The 17,580-nt window shown below is 42.2% G+C and overlaps 1 protein-coding gene across 3 annotated transcripts in view; it reads left to right on the top strand.

Moving 5' to 3' along the window:
* LOC113031912 (transcription factor COE3) overlaps nucleotides 1-17,580 on the top strand; it is a 140,506-nt gene that overhangs the window by 27,613 nt on the left and 95,313 nt on the right. For all 3 annotated transcript variants that reach the window (XM_026184453.1, XM_026184444.1, XM_026184461.1), the window contains exons 5-6: nucleotides 713-786; nucleotides 11,253-11,321. In XM_026184453.1, coding sequence (XP_026040238.1) covers nucleotides 713-786; nucleotides 11,253-11,321 — 143 coding nt within the window. The remainder of the gene's footprint in view (nucleotides 1-712; nucleotides 787-11,252; nucleotides 11,322-17,580) is intronic.

Below are 17,580 nucleotides of genomic sequence, written 5' to 3'. Positions count from 1 at the left end.
AATACCTTTGGGCAAGATACTACCCAACGTTGCTCTCTGATGCGTCCATTGGAGTGTGACTGTATGTGAATTTTAAGTAGAAAGTGCTTGTGTGAATGCGACGTGTTGTTTATAGTACTTTGAGTTCTCCAATAGAGTCGAGAAGTGCTTTATTAGAACTAGTTCATTTATCATTTACCACAAAGGCCCAGTAATTCGTTCCCATCACTGCAGATGCTGTGACAATCTCCCGCCTTCCCTCGCTCGTGAATAAGACTCTGAGGTACTTGAACTCTCCCACAGTAGGCTCCAGGGTAGGGTGCCCAGTTCACCTCTGACCACCACCCAGTGGGGTCCTTCAAGGTCTGATCCCCAGTTGCTAAAACTGGTTCCCAGCTGGTTTTATTCAGTTCAGAGTCTGGATGATGCTGCGGTTAAATCTTAAGCCCAGTTTTAACTTTTGAATGTGAAAACTGGTTACCTCATAAGCAGATATATTTTGACAGAGTTTGGTTCTTTTAACTAGTTTAACTCGTTTAACATATTCAGCTAAAATGCATCAATCACAATGAGCTGATTTGTCTTGTTTTGTTTAACAGTTGTTTACCCATTTGCAGATTTGTACTCTGTGGGAGGAAAAATAAATGAGATTGTAGGCCGTACGATTTCATGTGATGAGTTTTAAGGAGATGAGTTCTCTGTCGTAATCAGCTGTTTGCTTCTGTCCCATCAGCCCATCCTGTATGAAGGACAGGACAAGAACCCGGAGATGTGTCGCGTCCTCCTCACCCACGAGATCATGTGCAGGTAAGATAAAAAAACAGATGTGCTGTCTGTTCACCGATTCAGCGCTTGGCTCAGCGGCACTTTGGCAGGAGAGCAGGCGGCAGTTTCTGTCAAACCTGTGACTTTTTAATTTGTGTTTTTGTTCAGGCTGAAGCATGGTTTAATAACAGTGCAGTGTAATTATCTCCCTGCAGTGTGTGTGTGTGTGGAGTGTTAATTATGCTTGCAGAGGAAGTGCGTGGTTGTTAGATTGTGATATTTAAACCAAAAGATGATTGGATAATGGAGAAGTTTAGATGTGAAGAAGAGTTTTTGTCTCTGAGAGAAGAAGGTGTTTAAAATGTAAATAACTGATCAAATTTAAACAACTGAATAACAGAATTTTGTAGGTGTGTCCAAAAACAAAGAAACCGATAGAAGCCGGCCAATCACAAATAAGCAGGCTTAATGAGACGGGAGCTAAAAAGTCTTGTTTCAGAGAGGGTGGGGGTGTAAAGAGAGTACAGTAGAATATAAATAAGGATTATTTTTGAAATGTGAATCATGCAAAGCTGCTCTAAAAGAGTCCAAGAAGGAAAATAAAAAGCTGGAAGTCATTATTATTGTCGATTAGTTTTGGGTATAATTACTATGGAATGATGTATTCATTTTTTGTTATATGTTAGATTAAATTCTTCAGAGGAAATGAAAACACTCAACTTTGGGAATGTTAAGCGTTAATCTTTTGGAGGCCTCTCCAAGCCCAGAGTTTGAGCGGTGTATGTGCTTCTTCTAGGACAAATATCATCTTCAGATTTTGTGAACACGTTAGTCAGTTCATTAAGTTAATCAGAAAAGACTAATTTTGCTATAAAAATGTCCAGACACCTTTTCCAGGGTCCAAGCAGTTTTCTGGCAATTTCATCTTCGCTTAAAATTCTATAAATAAATTCGTTACTAAAAATATTAGAAAATTTGTCTCTCAATGTGAATCTGTCATTAAAAATGATATATTGTTATTTACATTTAGAACACATTATTTATCTGCCTTTATTTAAACATGCAGCCTTAGGGCCTGGTTTTAAAAAAATGCGGCAAGATTTGAACACAATCCCGAAATAGTGTTGTTAATTTTACAGGTGATTCACAAAAGTTGAGCTGTTTTTCAAAATGAGCTTAGTCGGTTCAGTGTCAGGCATCAAAACAAAAACAAAAAAAACGAATTTAACACTTGAGAAATGCTGGAGATTGCAAAGCGCATGAAAACATGGCCTAATGATCAGATGTTTGTCTTTGGTCGGTGACAACTTTCTTATTGTGTGACCGTTACTCGGTTAGCTGTAAGTTGGCTAGTTGTGCTAGGCTAATGTTTGAGTTGCAGGAGAGTTGCTTGTGTTATTGATAATATGTATTTGTACATGTCTGTGCACTCACCTCTGAGTCCCACTGTCCATGGGGGGGCGTCACCCACTGAAACAGACTGGCGGAGGTGGCACAGAAGCTTTCTGACTTAATTTGTTTCTCCATCTAATAAATAAACCTCTGTTAGATAAAAATGCACTATGCCCAAAATCCAATCACCTGTCTAACCTCGAAAAACAGCATTAAAATTCAACCATTTTCAATGATTTCAAGCTCCTGTGTGAGCCCTGTATATAATACAGGTCTATAATAAAATTTGTATTTGTTTGGGTGTCGTTTTCTTGGACGTTGTGAAATTCATGTTACTTTTACACAGTGAGGGCATTTAAAAATGTTTTACAAGATGTAGATTTGATGATGGTTTTACATCAGAATTTAGTTTCACTTTTACATTTTTATTTGAATTCTTAATTATCTTCACATTTTAATCTGTACCTGAATTGTAAATCTTAAATTTTGTGTATGGATTTGGTTTCCGTTGTGTTTTCTAGTTTCTGCTTTCATTCTAGTGGCAGCTTTGTGCCTGAATATATTTTCATTTCTTCCCTTTTTGAGGTATTTTGTAACTTTAAAGGTACTCCTGTACGGCTTTTCGTTATTCGAGGTTGTATTGATAAAGTGTGTGTGTACATTTGTTGGCCTGAACGCTCTGTGTGTGTTTTTGTGAGAGGAAAAAAGAGCAGCTGTTGGGTTGTTGTTCATCACACCAATCAACACGTTTCCTGCCCTGCGTGTCTCTGCTGTCGTCTGTGAGTTAATGGTTTTACTGGTTCAGACCGAGGAGTGAAGGAGTGAAGAACAACCATAGTGTGTGTGTGTAGCAAGGTGAAAATAGGACACACAAACACACAAATATATAAATACAACTGAATCTGAAGTGTCAGTTGGAGCTCCAGCAGCCTGTTTCTCCATATGTAGGAAAAAAAACATCATTTTTGATGGTTTATATTTATTTATCGCTCATCTGTTTGTTTCCCAGTGTGAATAAACTGGTTAATGTGGACATTATATCCTTTTATAACTTTTTAGGGGCAGTGAATTGGTGAATGAATGAAGAAATTAGTTTACATGTTAACTAGTCTGTTTGTAGAGTTAACTGGTTTAGGTGCACTACAATAAACTGGCTCATCTGGGATAAACTGAGCCAAATGTGTTCCACAAGCTGGTTTACATTAAAACAATAAAGGGAATAGATTGGATTCATTGTTTTATTGAATTAGTACATGCAGTATATTTGGAGTTAACTGGATTGTCAGTGTATAATTTTGTATAAATCTGGCTGTATTAACTGACTTAGGCCTTAGTGCCAAGGACCTGGAGACCAGTCACTGATAGGTAAAACTTGCCTAAATGGCTGGAGAGCGGTTGCTGGGGTTAATGATTGTTACATCTTTAGGGAAAAAACCTTGAAGGGAAACTCTTTCTGTTTCCACTTTTCACAGCTTCACCAGCTTGGTGAGTATTTTGTGAATGTCTGCAGAGAAGTTTGTGTCTTCCATGCAAACTATGGATGACTGCAGCTTTCTGCTGGCAACCAAAGCGAGGTTTTTGGTGCAGGACCCTCTTAGCGACTGACTGCCAGCAACCTCCAGTCACCACTTGCCAGCCGGGAATGCACATTTTTCCTATCACTTGGTTGCCAGGGTGTCACCAATCAGGCTACAGACCTTGGTGACTGAGATTATGAGTTTGCTGCAGTATACAGTAATAGTCCAGTAACGTTGTAATCTGCTCAGTAAACTGGACCAAATGTACAGCGAGTCAGTTTACATAGTAACAACTTTGTATGAACCTGAACAGTTTTTTTCAAAATTTTTAAATTAAGTAATCACTCAGTTCATGTTTGCATAAAATTTTAGCCATCATAACATTTGAATAAATTGGTGCATATTTGGAGTAAAATAGTTGGTGTAAATCTGGAAAAGACGGGCCTAGCTACCTAGGTGTGCAGTTTTGGAGGTGGACATTAAACTGAGTTATCTATAAAATAAAAAGAGCCAAATGTGCAAAAAGTTTATCTAGAAGTGGTTTGAGAAACTGATAACTTTAAAATCAGTTTAAATATGTGGTAAATTGGGTTAAATTGGGTGCACACTGTTAAGATGTTTAAAAAATAGGTAAAAAATGGTGTAAACCTTAATGTAAAGTGTACACATGTGTGGTGAGTTGGTGCAAATCTGAAAATAAAATTGACAATGTTAACCTGATAGAGTGTGTATAGTAATCTGGGTCATCTTTAGAGTAAACTGGGTCATCTTTAGAGTAAACTGGGCAAAACCAGCAACAGCTCAGAGTGGAACTTGTTTAAATGTTTAGTAGACTGATTTTCAAACTGTTAAGATGTTATTAAAAAGTTAAAAATGGAATAAACAGGTTTAAATGTTTGTTGGATTGGTTTACACAGTGAGCAGAAAACTCAGTTTGTACCATTCAGTTGAACTTGAAGCAGTTAAAACAAGAACAGGTCTGACATTTTCGACCTTGCATCCGCCTCCTGCTCTGCCGTTTATCTCTCCCGCTTTTTCAGCCAGACTTGAGTATCTGTGAACTTCCCTTTTGCTCTCACTTTTTATCGAGCTCACTTCCCCCTGCGAGATTCCGTCGATACGAGCTTCATTTCCATAACGACGGCTGGCTGTCGGCGTCTCTGAGCTTCAGTCATTATGTGATTGAGTGCGATTATTAACCAGCTTTCCCCCTGATGGATGTTGTGTTTCCATTCACTAATGAGTGAGGCATCAGAGACTGCCTCGCTGTTTCTAACACGCGCTCCGTGTTTCTCTGCCTCCATGGCCCCAGGTGAGGTCGTCTTTATGGGCGTCCCCATTGGTTTGTCTACCTGGATGCTGCACCTTTGGGTGTAGCACCTGCTGCAGGATGTTACCCTCTAATGTTTTTTTTAAATAGAGACATTCTCTGGGTTTCTTCGGGTCTTAAAGTAGTTAGGTTTTCTAGGAAAACCTGAAAACCTGAAAAGACATGAAATAGTCAGTATTTACATTAAACTGAGCTTGTTTTAGACCTTAAAAGTCTGATATCTAGTCATTCTTTTCCCCCCCCTCATAAATCTTGAAGAATGCAGCAAAAATGAAAGAAATGAATGCCCTTGGTAGTGAATTCTAGGCCTCATCATCCTACTTTTTGCTGATATCCTTCTCATGTTGGTCAGTATGTTGATGAAACTGGTATTAGATCTGATTTGAGCCTATGTTTAGGTTTTAAACCTGCCTAAAACTCTGAAAAAGAAACATTATGCTCTCACTGCTTGAGTTGTTGGTTACTAACAGATTTATATTTTATATACATTTAACAGTCATGTAGAAAAAAACCTTTTTCATGCACTTTAATCATACAAGAACCACCGAACTCAGAAATTGTCACTGAGATAGTGACAGTGACAGAGCATCACTCTGTCCAGTTACGCGCTACAGTAATGGCGTCACAGCTTTGTTATTCAAGCATGAAAACAAATCCCAGCCTAAGTAACTGAATGTTTTAGTCCCTTCATCCTGTAAACCTGGAGAACATCCAGCCAGGATGCTACAGCATCAGTGCAAAATATAGCACATGTGCAGCGGATGCACTAATTTGAAGAAAGTACATGTAAATGTTAAAATGAGGGACCCTCAGTCTGAACAGTTTAAGTTACTAGTTACAGAGAAAACATCACAAACTCTCAAAAGTTTTGAGCTTTTGGGTTTGCAGTGGTGCAGATTTCCATCTGAGTGTTTGTGAAACACATTTCTGGATTATCTGTGGTGTGATTTGGTTTGTTCCTGGATTATCGCAGATTAAATTCTGGATTTTTATTCAGTTACTGAGTTGGAACTGGGTTTGGTGGTATCTGTTTTTCTGGAAGCCGCTCTGGGACACTGTCAGGTTCCTTCACTGTGTGTTTGAGCTCTGACCTCGCCATCATATTACCGATTCACATTAGCCCTTCTTAAACTGATCTCTGCCATCACAAAGCAGCGAGAAGCAGTGAGAAGCAGGCGCTGCAGCGGCGGCAGCCAGGTTGGCACTGCGGCATTGCCAGCAGGCTCCCAGAGGCTCGCCAGCTCCGGGCCGCTCGCCTCGCCTCGGCTCGCCTCGCCTCGTTGGCTGCCAGGCTTCGGGCGATGCTGAGGAAAACCTGCTGCCGCGCTCACAGAGGAAGGTGGCGTCCAGGCCGGGCTGGAGCGAATCAGCGGGCCTGGCGGCTGCTGTGGTTTTCCAAGCCTTTGGGTAATTACAACACTTGCCCTTTGAAAGCGAGCCCTGCATCCCCAGCCCGTCCCACTCTGTGTTATCTGGATGCTGTGATCCTAGTGACGCAGTGGGAATCGCTGTTTATTTTCTTTCTGTGTGTGTGTGTGAGAGAGAGAGATAGCAGCACCGACATGCCTGGACAAACCTTCTCTTTGTGGCTTAAGTAGATTCCACTTGTGGTGACGTCTGAAGTGGCGAGGAGGAGCAGCCAGCGGTAATGATGCTTGTGTGGCCTGTCTGAGGCTCGCCGGCCAAACTGGCTCCTGTGGCTCCAATGTTTTTGGTGACCTGAGAGAGAGAGTGTGTGTGTGTACGTGTACGACCAGTCTCTCTCTGCAGCAGGGACGAGCTCTCGCCGCCAAATGAGTGACAGCAGCAACACCACACACACTGTTTGTTTTATTTTAGCCACACACACACACACTCATCCCCTCTCAGGTCTGTGTGTGTTGTTCCTCGCAGTCATTAGCCGGCCGTGGTGTTAGCCTGTTTGCGGCCCGGGGGGAAACGTCATTAGGGCGATATTGTGGACGCTCAGCCAAGGTTTGTTTTCGTCTTTGGAAAGGGGCCCCAGGTCCCTGGAGGGGCCCCGGCAGTGCTCCTGGGGTCCAGTTTGTTTATAACACTTCTTTGGCAGTTTGGAGGAGGTTGTCACCACAGCAGCACCAGTGGGTTTCCAATGCTAATTGGTCTCCTGGAACTTTCACTAATGGCTCCAAGTAGCTGGGGGAATAAATTATTGTGGCGCGTTCTATGGCAACAGTCACACGTCCATACAGAGACACAAACACGGCACTCGGTTTATGATTTTTCTGTACTTAGAGATCAAACGGTGTGATAAATGATTCATAAAGCGACTCATTTGGCATTCGCAGCCTCGATTTGACGCTTGTTTGTCAAATGGCAATTTGATTCAGGACAGCATGGGGCGAACGCAGGACGTCACGGGTCATATGCAATATGATTAATTTTTAAGAATTACCGGAAGATATGTTAATGACCCTCGCAGCGATAAGAGAAAAGCATTGTGCAGAGCAGCTTGTCAGAAGGAAGAAAATTAGATCTTGTGTCGGGATCGTGTTGTTATTTTAATGATAGATGGATCGCTTGTGTCAGATTTTTTTATATTTGCATTTCAGAAAGCTCGAGCTCGCCATTGTAAATAAATTTTGACAAATATCTGAACGTTTCTGTCTCATTGTTGACTGAAAAATGTCCTCTGAGGCGGAGAAACTGGGAGTGATACCGAGCTGCAGCTTAAAAGTACGCTGAGCTTAAATGTAACAAAAAGTGCAGCATTTAAATGTTTTTGTACTGAATGTGAAGCTTATGTTAAAGTTTCAGTCCACTGGAATATAAGTTATGCAAACATAAACTGAGTGATTACAACAGGGATCTCAAAAATAAGGCCCGGGGCCCAGAATTGGCCTGCACAACACTCCAATTTGGTCCACTGGACGGCTTTGAAAAATGCAAAGATCTGAAGGAGAATTATTTTAGACGTTTAACTGTATTTTCATAATTTTTATAGCTTCTGTTGCTGATAATGACAGGAATGGTCTGTTTGATGGTCTGTTGTCCGATAAACATCATTGTTCACATTCCTCATGTCATTATGTCCTAACACAGCGGTCCCCAACCTTTTTTGTGCTACGGATCGGTTTATGTTCCACAATATTTTCGCGGACTGGCCTTTAAGGTGTCGCGGATAAATACAACAAAATAAAACCAGTAACAGTACCAAAAAAAGGAATATTATTCATAACACACGGGAAAAGACCCAGGGAAACCGAGTTAACGATAAAAATGATTAAAAAAATAACGCTAAAAACCCTGAAATCATAAATTTCACACCCGAGCCTCAACTCTCGCAGCCAAACGACTCACGGGCCAGTACTGGTCCATGGCCTGGGGGTTGGGGTTTGCTGTTCTAGCAGATGATTTGTGTTTATTTTTACATGAAATGGTCAAGGTCACGTTTATTTCTATAGTACATTTAAAAGAACCAAAGCCAAAGTGCTTCACAGGCAGGAAAAAAGAGAAAAAAAACCTGAAAACTGAAACAATTACAAGATGCTGAGGTTTGGCTTGAATTAAAGACAGCAGAAATCAGTCTTCAATAAACATTTACATGCAGAAACATTTGGGGCGGTTCTAATATATAATTCCAGTATTCCAGAGACTTGGCGCAAAAGATCAGTCAGCTAAATGGTAACCCATTTACTCTCTTAAAAATAATCAATAAGCCAACAAGGTGAAGCTAAAACCGGAGTAACACGTTCTCATCTCAGATGCATCATCTCATCTGAGCTAAACGTCGAGCAGTGGGGTTTTGTCTTCCCAAATCAAAAGCATGACTGACTCTTTCCAAGACAGTATGAGGAAGATTGGCCCCTCAACCCAAGTGGAAGCAAAAAGTTTTTACATGTTTATCAACATGCAATGTGTTAGTAAGAACACGTAAATTCATCCCTGTTGTGAAATTCAAAGATCGGACTCCACATTTGTTGTTGTCTTCAGATCTCAGAAATACTTCAGTTTGATTTTTAAACGTGTGCCGCGGTTCCATCTGCCTCTCGGCTCTTTTAATTAATTAAATATGAAAGTATTTATTCATACTGTGTAGTCGTTGTTGCATGTAAAACACTTTGTGTCGCCTTGTTGTTGAAAGGTGCTCTACAAATAAACTGGCCTTGCTCGGCCTCCCCTCTGATTGGTAGAGGTTGAACATGAAGCCTGAGAGGAACGCCTGCAGGCACTGCTCAGGGCAGTAAAAACACTTTAACATCCTCTGCATGTTTTCATGAAAAATAAAAATATTCACAGTCAATATCCTCAAAAAAAAGACACATGAGTGAACGCCACAAATGTTATTCATTATTTCTGTTGATTTACTGACTGTTTATTAAAAACTTATTTTGCTGGTTTAGTTTGAACTCTGAGCCCTAAATCGACTTTGTCCACCTTTTGTAGTAATTAATACCAACTACAAATGAAAACAACAACACATTCCTCTGAAAAAATAATACTATAAATGGCACATTAAAGTTTTGTAAACCCAATCAGCTCTGCAGCAACTCTCCTGCAGTTTGTATTTGCAGCTGATCAGCTTCCAGCCCAAGCAGCTTCACCCCGTTGAAGGCTGCATGAGAGGTCACTGAAGCGTCCTTCTTCTCATTTCTCGCTCCTAACCCTAACCCTAATAGGGCAGCTTTGCCTCTCACTTTAAGACTTTAAGACTCTCTAAAAAAAACTCACCTCGCTCTGATTGGCCAAGTTCTGGAAGCCTCCAGAAGAGCAGCACACAGTGCTTTGAGAGCTACACTCTTGGCTTTTGTGAAATGTTTAAATATTAAAGAGACGGGATGGCGACACCACCCTGTCCTCATCCCCAGGCCGTCACATAGCGCGGCCCTTAGTGCCATGGTTACGAACACGGTGTGAAGCGTCAGGATGCCGGGATATCCAATTACAACCTTTCACCACGTAACGATGTCATTCAGCCTGTCCTCGTCCCAGGGGCGTGGCTTTGCACATGTGCAAACCTGGCCGTCGTCCCTGTGGCCATATAGACGGAGTGACACGTGAGGGTGAACAGATTTAACCACAATCTTTCCAAAGCGTAGTCACTGTATTGTATTTTTACCCTGTTTTGTCTTTTTTCTTATAGAATTATTTTAATATTTAAACCTGATGGTGGTTTTTGGCCTGATTCTTTGATCTTGTCCGTCCCATAACATCTGCATCACATTATAAATAAATTTGATTGGATATCAATATTCAGATCAGTCAGTACTGATGTACTTTGTTACATCCCCCACCTGACTGCACACCTCATGATGCATTCACTGATGGCCTCCAGCCGTCAGGACATTTGGACGCTTCGTCATTCAGACAGTTTCCTGCAGTTTCAGTGTGTAAACGTCTGCAGCGGCGTCTCATCCGTCCATCCATCTGATGGATATTAATGTGCCGGGCTCAGCCGACTGCTGTTCTACATGCCACACTGACCCACCACACCAAAAGCCTCATCTAGCTCCACCCGCCCCCCACCCTGCAGAGCTGAAGTAGAAATCCAGCGCTCCCTCCGGATGCCTGCACAGACTCTGGACGGGCTACTGGCTCGTTTAATTTTGGAGTCTGCGGCCGCTTGGATGAAACACCGGCCGCTTCGCCCTCTGGCTACCTGGACGGCTGTTTGGCGAGGCGCCCTTCGGTTGGCTGGCTGGTAGTCAGGGCGATGGCACCGGGGAGGGTGGGGGTGCTTCCATTGCTGGGTATCATCCAACTGTTAGTGACCTTGGCTTGGACCCCACCCAGCTGGACTCAGCTGTGTGTCTGTCTGTGTGTGTGTGTATCTGACACGAACTTGCTTTTCAAAATAAAAGTTTTTTCCGGATAGCTGGGTGGATTTATTTTAGAAGCAGATTATTAACTAACAATATATATATATTTTTAAAAATCTATATTTTTTCACAAATTTGGTTGAAACTACAGATAAAGTTAGAAGTCACTTTAGTTAATTTAAAGACAACTTATTTTCTCAACATCCCCTGCAATTAAGCTTCATTCTTGAATATGGTTTGAATTATTTTATTTCCCTGTTCTCTCTTTTGTGACTCATGTTCAGCAATTTGTGAAAAACCTGAAACTGAATTTGCATTTTTTTAACACTACTGGTGAGCTGAGCTCAGCGAGCTGTGAATGTGAAGATCACTGATGGTTTTACAAATTTTTAAAGGTTAGAGAGGCTCATTGACCTGCACCTGTTTTGGGTAATGTTTAAATCTGTTGCTTTTTCAAGTCGTGTTAACTCAGTGTGTCCTTTCCTTTCACAGCCGGTGTTGTGACAAGAAGAGCTGTGGAAATCGCAATGAGACGCCCTCTGACCCCGTCATCATCGACAGGTAGGAACTGTTCTGATTTTCTTTCTGCTGCTGTGTCTGGTTCAAGTTTCTGGCTCAGTTTGTGATGCTCATGAACATCAGGAGTGATCGCACAGTGAGGAGTCTGGCGTTTATGATTGGACATTGGTTTAGCCTCCTGCTTGCGATCGCGAATCGTTTCTTTGACGTCTAATTGCACGGTCGGCGTAAAGCTGGCTGTTGCCGAGTATAAATGGAGGGAATCAGTTGTTTGATTATCTCTAGTTGCTGCAAGTGAACGCAGCGCAGTGCAAACTGCAGGTCAGGGTTACTCCTATCCAGCAAACAGGATTAAATACACTTTTGGTTTATTTGCTTCTCACTGTGAATGTCTTACTTCTCATTCATCAATAGCAGCCATCAGTTAGGCTGATTTTTTGAGAGTCAATCTAACTTCAGTCCCGTTTTTTCCCCAGAAATCTGCATCTCTCCGCCTTCAGCAAAAGTTTGAGTTGTTGTTGTAATTGTTTGTGTATGCAGGATATTAAACTCGGCCCACTTGTCTCGGTCCTTTCGTGTGGAAATCATGTGGTAATGTACGAATGAGGCTTGGGTGGGATTATGGTGTTAAAATACCAATCTTTCTGTTTTTGTAAAGGGAGAAAAAAAACTTCTACGGGACACATCTTTCTAAAATGGGTTAGACCTAGCACTGATGGATTAGTCCTCACAGGGTTAAAGTTATAGATGGATGCTACATTTAGTGCTTGTATTATTGTGCACTGCTCAGACATGCTGCCAGAGGACAGTAGTTACAGCTAAAACGCTGCGCTGAGCTCAGCGAGCTGTGAAACATGGCGACTGTTTGATAAAGGTGAGCTAGCCAACATGGACGACGCTGTGCCAGAAAGCTGTGGCTAACAACGATGGACTAATTACCTCTAAATAAACAAAACTAGCATAATTTTCTTAACGATGTATCTGATATTGTTTAAATTTCATATTAATCTCGCTCGACAACCAAGAATCCTTGCAACTGACCCATCGTATTATTGTGATGCTTTGCATCTCTAAAGCACAACTTGTCCTGCAGTGGAAGAATTTTTGAGCAAAAAAAGTCTTAAAGACGTAAATGTTGCTGTGGAGGAAGGATCAAAGATGTGACTTTCACCCTGGAGACTGGGGTTTGTGTCCCTCAAAACCAGAAATAGATGTATGTATTTCTAGACTTGGAGCTTGTTATGTTTTCAGATTGGAAAAAAATTGTTTTTGGTGGAATTTGGTTTGTTAGATGTCTGTTAGGTCCCTTAAAATACAACATTCACCACATATTAAAAAGAATTTATGGCAGAAATGAGATGGTCAGTTCTCTACTGTTTTTACAGATTCTGCTTAAGTAAAGAATATCTTACATTTTTATTCAGAAAGTAAATTGTGAAAGTGGCAAATGAAAACCCCATGTAGTGGTGCGTTTAAGGACACCGACGTTTAAGAACTGATAGCTGAACGTTCAGCAGAAAAAGAAGCTTTAAAAAGAATAACGTGAAACTTTTTGTGAGGCGATTTTTATGCAAATTAGCCTGCAGGGAGGTAAGGTTAAGATCACATAAAATGTTTGCATGTATGAACCTCTCGCACATGTTGATGCAATCCAGCTGTGCTCTCTGTGCAGCTGTTGCTGGCATCAGTCGGATTTCTTTTGTTTCTTTCCTGCTTCTTCTGTTTTTTTGGCGTCTCACTTCTTTCTCACCTCTCGCTTCCGGCACGAGACGCCGCCGTGTGAATCGTTTAATCAACACCAGCAACAGCAAAATAACATTTACATGCTGCAGTACGAGTGCGAACTGGCGGCTGATCACAGGCTTCGGTTCGCGGCGTCTGCAGCTCTTTAAGACCTAAAGAGGTCCGGTAACGCTCCTTTTCTTTTATTCTTATCCATGAAAACTTACAGCTGGGAAACACTGACCCAAAAATGTGATTCAGTGCATGTCAATAAATTCATGCCCTCGGAAAAATACGTTTTTTGTTTTTTTTTCTGATTTTAAAACAGCAGCCGTGATTCCTTAATTTATTTTTCATCCAATGCCACATTAAAAAAAAAACAACCCACATCCAATCAGGCGCTCACAACTGCCAGCATCACAATCCTTTATTAACCCGGCGCTCGTCCTCACCGTCTAATCCCTCCGCCCTCGGTGTCCTTGGAGTCGGCGGCTGTCCGTCACAACGCCTGGCTGCAATTGGTCGGGTCGCAGTGGTGGGAGCCAGTGACCTCAGAAGAGGTCAGGGGGGAGGACGGAGGGGGGGAGGGGGGCCAGGACCAAGTCCATGTTGGCTCGTTAGAGAGGCCTTGGACCTCAGCCACACACATGCACACACACACAAATACAGGTGATACACACTTCCATAGTGTGTGAGCTCTGAGACACACATTTATAAGAGAAAACACACAAGTACACCCACAGTGACACTGACACACACACACACACTGCTGTGTCCTCTCACCTCAGACTCTGTGTGTGTATGTGTGTGTGTTTAAAGGCTTTGTCACCTCTCCGTGTGTTTTGTCACACATGTGAAGGACTCTAAATGTGTCCACCCAAACCTCAGGGTGAAATCTAAGTCCTGGTTCAGACTTCTGCATTGACTCTTTGCAGAGCCGATGATGTAACATATCTAAATGTCCGGCGCCATTGGCAGCGTTCTTGCTCGTGCGTGGCGTTACTCGTCTTGTGGTCATGTCCCGTTGTTTTATATCTCGAGCCAACCACGATACAAACAAAATAAAATCTTTGCTCTATGTTGTGGTCTGGTCTTTAGAAGATATTTTTCCTCCAAGTTTTTCCACTTTGTATATTCTGATACCTTCATCACCCTCCTTCCAGGAATTTGCTGCCACCTGTGAGTCCTAGAAGAATAGAATAATCCTTTAATTGTCCCACCAGGGGAAATTTGGTTGTAACAGCAGAAAAAAAGCACATGTACAAACAGAACAGGACACAGAACAGAAACAGCAAAAAAAAAAAAGACATCATGGACAATAGTTACGAAAACAGAGTACAGATAAAAATGGGAAACCCAGGTTGTAGTGTGCAGACAGAGCAGGGTACTGGAAGATGTTTAAATAATTAAGAATATTTAGAATATTCAGAAAAAGTACAGATTGTGCATTGTACCTGTGCACAATCCTTAAATTGATGCTATGATTATCATTGCTCATTTCAAGGCGGTGATTTTTATTCTGTCACTAATAAATTCAAAAACTGCAGCGAATTTCCAGAGAAGTGCACGTCAGATTACAGTGTAGGGTTTCAGAGTGGTCTGCGGTGACGCACTGAAGCATTAAGTGCAGCCCTTCTAGAAGCAAGTTTTGACACTCAGCCTCTGGGCACTTACTTTGGATGGGGAGAGACCCTAAACTTCAAGGTCAGAGGTCACAAACAAATCGGGGTAACAAAACACTTTTATTGTAGGATCTTTACAATAAAAAAGAGCTTCAGTGGATTGTTGCTGTGATTTTCTTTTATGATGAATCAAGCTAATGTTAGCCAGCTAGCTGATAAACTTATCGGCCAACATTAGCCAGAATTCCAATTTCTTCTAATAAAGCCTATTTGAACCAAATAGGAATTTAACCAGTGGAATCTGAGCTTTATTTCTCCCAGTGAATGTTAGTATCTATCAGTATGTGCTGGAAAGTTAGCTTCCCATTCCTTGAATTACTGATTGTCTTCCAGTTCAGGTCACTTGGAGATTAAAAAGGTGGAAAAAGTGACTGGACACTCGCAGGTTCCTCTGATCTCAAAATCCTAAACTTATACTGTAATCACAGGATCCCAAATCTGTCACATCTGTTATTTTTAAAGTTAAAAAATCCAGTGAAAGGAGATTGTTTCACCCAGATCAGAAGTCCTGTGAAAATATCAGTCCTGTGTGAATCGGCATCGCTGATTTTGGTCTGTTCATTTCTTATGTTGGTTTTCTTCTGCCTTTTTCCCGAGGCTGTAATAGTTTTAACATTTTGGGTGCAAATCCCTGAGGTTCATGGAAATCTATTATTAGAAAGAGTGACTCCATTAGAAGAGCCAAAACTCGAAGGACGATGACATGGTGATCACAGATGCTGGTAGATTCACGTAAAACACACACGCTATCTTTTGCGAAACACAGACATGGACGTATAATTTCTAAATCACATGACGTCCCCTGGTTCTGTGACATCCTGACAAACTCTGGAAAATTATTTTCTATTTCCTGGATGTTTCTCTGCAGCCTGACCGCTTTAATTAGGACAGGACACTGATACTAGTCCACTAACCCAGGGAATACACGCACACACACACACACACATATGTGTGCAGACACACTGTCAGTCGTCTGCTGTGATTTACTGGAGCTTCGTTTGTCTCTGCATTTCAGCGCCTGTTAAAAAATGCAGGGATTTATTACTGTGACCCCCCCCAACACACACACACACACACACCTTTCACTGGGGTAGTGGTGATGGTGCTTTAGTGTGTTTTTAGTGACCCATCATGCAAATGATGTAGCTACAGTAAAGCAGTTTAATGCTCAGAATCCACGTCTCACTGAAGTAAATCAAACGCTCCCACTCTTCTTGTTTTATGAGGAAACGTGTCTTTTCATGTTTTTTTCTTCGTTTGCTTTGTCTTCACGCCTTTCTCTCGACCTTTTGTCTCCCTTCATGCCTCCATCACCTGTGAATAAAGCAGGCGAACGCCTCCTGCCTGGACCTCCTCGCTGCTGGGTCACTGTAACGTTTCACTGCCTGCAGGTTTTTGTGTTCGTATTTGCTAAGTTTAAAAAGACAAGTTTGTGAAAAATGCATAAAAATATATTCTAATAAAGTCGGTAGACTGCTCCTTAAATCTGGTCTGAACCTGAAGCTCGGTGTCAGCTGTGTGTGTGTGTGTGTGAGTGAATATAAATGTGCGGTGATGCGCCTCTCAGAGGTCGCTTTGTTTCCTTCGTTTACGGTTAATGGGTGAATCCTGCCGAGGCAGCAGAAAGCGGCGCTGACGGATCGCCGTAACACCGCTGCTATTACACGCTAATATTGCAATTAGATGGGTGGCCAAGTTGCCCGAGCGGGGCAATAAATTGCCGTAGAGTGTCAAAATGTACGAGGAGGCCGGGCTCTAATTACCCAGAGCGCACCTCTTCACCCGCCCGCGCCTCTGTCCTCCCCCTCCTCTTCAACCGTTTGACCATCGCCCTCCCCCGTTAATGGTCGGGCCTTACATGGAGGTCGTGACCCCCCCCTCATCTGCACTTGTTCCTCTACAGCCATTTGCAGCTTTGATGTCATCTGTAGAGAGGTGAGTTTAGGGTGATGGAGAGCGACCTTTGACCTCCACAGAGGAAGAGGTGTTCTTTACAGCTCCATGACTTTGTCTTCTTCAGCTGATGTGCAGATGCACTCTTAGGAGCACAAACTCCTCCTCCTCCCCTTCCTCCTCCTCGCCTATCTGCCGAAATACCCAGAGTAATGAGTGAAAAGGTTCAGAATAAGCTTGGAGTTTTTTGTGGAAAGTGTTTTACTTCATCTGCGTGCCGACTGCTTTGAGAATTAATCATCATTTGCACAAAGAAACTCCTGCGCAGCATCTTTGTCTCACAGTTAAGATGCTTTATCGTCTCACGGGAGCTGAAATCCCAGCAAGGCTGCGGTGAGGAGAGGAAGGCTTGATTTAAGGAGGTGCTTCAGGAGGAAACTAAAGGAATTAGTCAGACGTTGTAAAAGAGGCCACTCGTGCTGCTTTTACTGTTTTCTTTATTCACGTGACATCACGCTGCATGGTCACGGAGTCGGATCACATGGTTTTGCAGTCATATCTTCTCACTCTTGTGATGTCATTGATGAAGGAGGAGGAGCCATGAGCTGAATTCCTGAACACATAAAGACAGTTTGCTGTTCTTTAGTTTGGTTACAATCTCTTTGCTCCTATTGGTTGGCATCACCACATGATGATGAGTTGAGATGAAACCACTGAACGTTCTCAAAGTTTCAGTTCCTCCAACCCAAAATTTTCAAGTCACGCAGTCAGTTTGTGGGGACCAAAAAGACCAAAGTCTCATAACCTAAACCATCAAACTTCAGGATGACAGTCGGTGTGCTGTCCGCTGAAGTGATGGAAACACCAAAGAGTGCATTTTGGTGAATAATTCAGTCTGAACATCTCGCCACCTGCTGCAGCGTCTGACCACCATCTATATTTTACAACCCTATATTTTTGTGGTTTGTCAACCGCAAACACACAGACTTCCCTCAAATCCACGC

Source organism: Astatotilapia calliptera, chromosome 2 (genome assembly GCF_900246225.1).
Source record: "Astatotilapia calliptera chromosome 2, fAstCal1.2, whole genome shotgun sequence".
In the NCBI taxonomy this organism is placed as follows: domain Eukaryota; kingdom Metazoa; phylum Chordata; class Actinopteri; order Cichliformes; family Cichlidae; genus Astatotilapia; species Astatotilapia calliptera.
The sequence above is the reverse complement of the archived record's forward strand: the minus strand, read 5'-3'. Positions and strand labels throughout refer to the sequence as shown.